Source organism: Sprattus sprattus, assembly GCF_963457725.1.
Source record: "Sprattus sprattus genome assembly, chromosome: 16".
In the NCBI taxonomy this organism is placed as follows: Eukaryota; Metazoa; Chordata; class Actinopteri; order Clupeiformes; family Clupeidae; genus Sprattus; species Sprattus sprattus.
The window spans coordinates 19,273,641-19,278,809 of record NC_137914.1 but is presented as its reverse complement, the minus strand read 5'-3'; the positions used below and the strand labels follow the sequence as shown (position 1 = coordinate 19,278,809).

At 47.2% G+C, this 5,169-nt stretch overlaps 1 protein-coding gene across 1 annotated transcript in view; it reads right to left on the bottom strand.

Annotated features, from left to right (window-relative positions):
• Window positions 1–255: 255 nt before the first annotated feature.
• The window catches only part of LOC308377008 (cadherin-4-like), a gene marked incomplete at its 5' end in the record, with an annotated part of 304,531 nt that continues 299,617 nt past the window's right edge, over window positions 256–5,169 (bottom strand). Inside the window, 5 exons of the mRNA XM_080853540.1 lie at window positions 256–506; window positions 1,458–1,622; window positions 2,004–2,143; window positions 3,761–3,994; window positions 4,431–4,658. Of these exons, the coding sequence (XP_080709666.1) occupies window positions 300–506; window positions 1,458–1,622; window positions 2,004–2,143; window positions 3,761–3,994; window positions 4,431–4,658 (974 nt within the window). The 3' untranslated portion in view covers window positions 256–299. The remainder of the gene's footprint in view (window positions 507–1,457; window positions 1,623–2,003; window positions 2,144–3,760; window positions 3,995–4,430; window positions 4,659–5,169) is intronic.

Genomic DNA, 5,169 nt, shown 5'->3' with positions numbered 1-5,169 from the left:
AGCTTGCACTTATGCAGGGCTAACTCAAATGAATAAAACAAATGAGAAAAGAACCACAATACAATGTTTTTCTTGTGTTTTTAAAGACAGTCAGCAGAAGATTGTACACAAAGCTGCCTCTTTGTCAAGTCCTCATCTGTATTGGTAAATGTTGGTAAATTGGTTGGTTGGTTTGTTGGCTGTGGGTGTGGCTATTAAGAGAGTCCTGCTCTGTGATTGGAGAGCTCTGCCAGTTGGCACAGGGGGGTGGTGGGGGAACCTCCATTTTTTGGGGGGGGATGGGGTGGTGTGGAGGCGCTTTAGTCGTCGTTCCCGCCGCCGTACATGTCGGCCAGCTTCTTGAAGCGCGGGCCCCAGTCGTTGAGGTAGTCGTAGTCCTGGTCACCGGTGCTGGAGGAGTTGAGCGAGCTGACCGAGCCGGCGGTGGAGCCGCTGCCCTCGTAGTCGAACACCAGCAGTGAGTCATAGGGCGGAGCTGTGGGGTCGTTATCTGCCGCCCTCAGGCCCTGCCGGAGAGAACGCCACAGGAGGGTTAGTCGCTGCACCTTAAAAGGCACAGGCACCACAGGGGAGCCAGAAGGGGGTTCTCAAAAGGGAGCGAGACAGTTCCTGACTACTGCTTTATAAAATATAGTGATTAAAAAAAAAAGTGGTGTGTGTGTGTGTGTGTGCATATGTGTGTGTTCTCCATTTATACTCTATGGAATGCTGTGTTCTCCGTGTGTTTACACTTAATCGCTAAGCTAACCAAAGGTTCATGATATTAATCGTCTGGTAAATTACTGTGCATACAAAGACAGGGAAAACTCCTTAAGTATTCCACACCAAGCTCAATTGGCAGCCCTACCAGCTTGCTTCCAGGCAGGCAGTACATTCCAAACAAGCCAGAGACATGCTATTTATCACCATAACGTCTCCCCGAAGATGAGGAAATAAACAGGACAAAAAGAATGGGATGCTGGTGTGTAGAATACAACTGCTCCCCTCAGCCCGTTTGTGTACACAGGCCAATTATGAGGACACGGGCAGCCAGAGAGAGGACTGATGTTGCTGGGCGGGAGGTGCAGTCCCAGAGCCTATGGTGTGTTTCGGAGCAGGCAGCTGGACAGCACATGCTGGTAGTAGCATAGTTAAGATTTGCAACCCAATCCAATGCATTTAGCTAAAATATCCAGATGTTTCTAGAATCCTTAATAGGCAGGATCTTCTGGAAGGTTGATCTATAAGAGTACATTACACTCAGTAGTACATGGAAATCTATAGAACAGTTTACTTCAATATGTCCTTCCACCCTCACATTCATTTCTGCCATGTATAAAAAAAATTGAAATGTTGAAATGCACGGGAAGACAGAGAGGAACTGGGAGGAAGTCAAGTGGAAGGCAATCCAGGAGACAGTGTTGCCTGGCCTGACACTGCAGTTGGAAGCAGGATCTTGTCTGTGTGTGTGGACTCACCTCGTTGATGAAGTCTCCAATGTCCCCTGGGTGGGGCAACACGGGGCGGATGGGGTACTGCGACTCGGGGATCACTGGTCTCTCGTCCACCCTCCGCACACCCGATGGCTTGGTCATGATGTGCTCCAGAGACTCTGGTTGTTGTAACTGGCTCAGGTCATAGTCCTGCAGATGTAGCACACAATGTTGCTAGAGCTAAACCCGCTAGATGTCAGTGGGTTACAGTGGAAGGCACAGTGAAAGACAGTTACTACTCTGAAAGGAAGGAGGGTCCGCTACTTCAACCCCCACAGGTAGAATATGTAGACTATGTAGGCATATCCGGCAATCAGAGGAAACAGGGGTATTTAGAGTAGCAAACAGTATCATAACTCATCAGACAACCAGATAAATCTACAGAACTGCTGGATGTATATGCTTGTAAAGGATGTGTGCTGAACTGGTTTGCCCTTGAGGTACAGACTTTGAGAATGGGAGTTGGGTCCACCCTTCCCAAGACCAAAGTCATGACCTTGAGAGGCGTTCTTGGTGCTGAACTCTCCTCACCTGGTCCTCCTCGCCTCCTCCTTCCTCATCGTACTTGAGGATGTTATCTCGGACGTCGTCCTCTGGGTCGATGAGCAGCTGCTTGGTCTGCCTCTCCTTTTCTCTCCTCTTCATCCACACCACAAACAGTAGTACCATGCCTGCAGGGCACACACACACACACACCAGCTCAGCACACAAACAAGCACAGCACAACCTAATGCAAACCCTTGCATGTTTCTTCTGAATATATTTTCCAACTTCCTTCAGTGACTGGTGTGCACTTTCTTAACCCTCTGCATACTCCACACCCCCACGGGCATCCATCGACCAAAAAATGACCTCCGATGACGCCACTAACCCTTCAACCACACCGTACAAAATGCCCACCAACCACATAACATATGCACTGTCTACCATATTTTATACATAAACAACTCGGATCACTCCAACTGACCACAAAACAACCCCTACAAAACCCTTAACCATCCACATCAAGTCTGCTGAGGACGACACACATGAAAGACCTGCCAAAGAATATCAGACTTTCTAAACAACTGGCTGACATGTGCTGCTGTTGCATCCTGTGTCTTACAACCCACTCCAAAAGCATGGATCCTTCTAAGAGTTTTGTTCAGGGGCGTCTTAATGTTTTATAGGGTTTTGGTTTTGATTTTGGCTCGATACGACCTTCTCACCATCACTCTACAAAACAACATTCCCTCTCACCATCTGGATCTAACGGTTAATATTACATGCTACCATAAGGCAATATGAACAAAATCATTTGTTAGGGAAAAAAATAGCTGCAGGGCTAAAGTAACTGAGAGGGCAAATGTGTCTGTTCCTATTCAAGCACATGATTGTTTATGAATTATGTAGTGGTTGCACTCGGAGGATGGTGGAGGCAGCTGGAGAGGGGAGGGGAGGGTTGTTTTACAGGGGAACAGGGGCAGCTTGTCTCACCAACAGGGCTTCCTGTGTTGCGGGTGCATTGTAAACAAAAACTTTAAGAACCAATGAAATCTAAACGCTATATGATTTAACTATGGTTATGCAAATACAAAAATGCTAATATAAATATAATATGCTAATACAAATTAACATAATATTGCTATGTGACTATTTAGCAATTAAAGGGCCACTTGGGTGGGTCTACTCTACTTATGCAGGACTTGCTTGATACAAAGTTATAAACCAAAGTGCCTTTGCTTACATGCACACACAAGACTCTCTACCTGGTATCTGCGAGAGAGCTCTCTCTCTCTCTCTTTGAGAAATTTGTATTCAAACCAGAGCCATGTTCCAGCCTAAAACCTTCCATTAATCACTTTGAGACCCTCTTACTGGATACCTATCAGATGTCAACAGCTCCTCCATTGAACACTTCTCCTTTTCGAAATCAACCAAGATGAAAGTGTGATGTGTGCTACTGATGGGAGCCAAGGGCTGAGGAGTTGTTGGTTAGAGTCTGGCGCATAGAGGGGAGACTGCAGTGGATCTGCATACATGAGTGCCAGTGGGTGTCTAGTGTTTGTGTATGGGATGGCAAAGATATGGGATCACATATATGAATACCTGAGAGCATGTTATGAGGATGTATTCAAGTAGATGTGTGTGTGTGTGTGTGTGTGTGTATATGAGTGTGTGTATGAGTGTGTGTATGTGTGTGTGTATGTATGAGTGTGTTTGTGTGTGTGTATGTGCATAAAATAGTGTGTGTGCGGGTGTATGTAGAAACGTGTGTGTCTCTGTGTATATTGGTGTGTGAGACTCACTGAGCAGTATGATGATACAGATGAGGATGGCTATGATGGCTCCAGTGCCCAGGCCTGCTGCCGCCACGGCTCCGATGGTGGTGCAGTCTCCATTCTCATCACACGGACACACCTTCACCATGATGCTGGACTGGTTGGTCAGGGTGGGGTTCCCCGAGTCCATCACCATGACTGGCACCTCGTACACCCCCGACTCCAGGTAATGGATTCTCAGACTGATCCGTGCATGATCAGCTAAACACACACACAAAAACACACAAACACAAACACACACACACACACACACACACACACACACACACACACACACACACACACACACACACACACAGTCACACACACAAATACAATGAAGTGACACCTTTGTCACAGTCCCTGCTGTGAAGAATGGTACATCATGATAACTGTGTATAAATATGATCATGAATCAGATTAAGTGAAAAAGACAAGCTGTTGCAAATGGGAAAACACTAAACAAGACAATAGCAGTTTTCGTTTCTGTAATAATATTCCGCACTGAACACCTTGCTTTAGCTAACAGTCTGTCTCCTTCAAACTTTCTCTTATGCTGTTTCTCCTTCTATCTGACTCCACTGGCTCTTGGCTTGTCCTTTGTTTCAGGAGGGCACATTGATTAGGAGGAGAGGAGAGGAGAGTGGGCGTGCCTCACCATTGAGGCGTGAGATGGTCCAGTTGCGCTGGGCACTGGGGTGCAGGTCGAAGCTGAAGGGACCGCCGTTGGGCATCTCGTCTGCGTCGGTGGCGGTGACATTGACGAAGTTGCCGTGGCGACCACGCTCGCAGATCTGGGCCTCGCGTGGGAGCACGGCTGGCGGGTTGTCGTTCACGTCCGTCAGGTAGATCTGCAGCGTGCCTGTGCCACTCCGCGGTGGGTATCCTAGGACACAGGAAAGAGGGAGGGAGAGAGAGAGAGAGAGGGATGAAGAGAGAATTTAGTTTAAAGAGAGAAGTGCAGGAGAAAATTGAAGAGGTTTAATGATGGGGGGTGGGGGGGGGGGATACGTAGAAGGGTAAAAGAAAAAAAAAAATTCAAGGGGCAGGTAGTGTAGGAAAACAGAAGGTTAGCAGATGGAGGGAAGGTCACACATGTCAGAGAAAACAAGAGCAGTCGATAAAACGAAATGGTAGTCAAAAAGCAAAGAAGATTAGAAAGGAAGATAAAAGGGGGAAAAAAGTCCAATACAAACGACAAGAGACCTAAAGGGAATACAAGAGAGAGGGAAGTAAGAGACAGAAAGAGAGGAAATAAAAAAAGAGGAAAACGAGGGAGGGAGAGAGGATAAGAAAACACAGATAAAGGCCAGTGTCACGCAGTGGTGCACCCACACACTCTGCCCCCGTCACACCCAGAACGGCTGTCCACCGACGGCTGATACAATTAGCAGCCA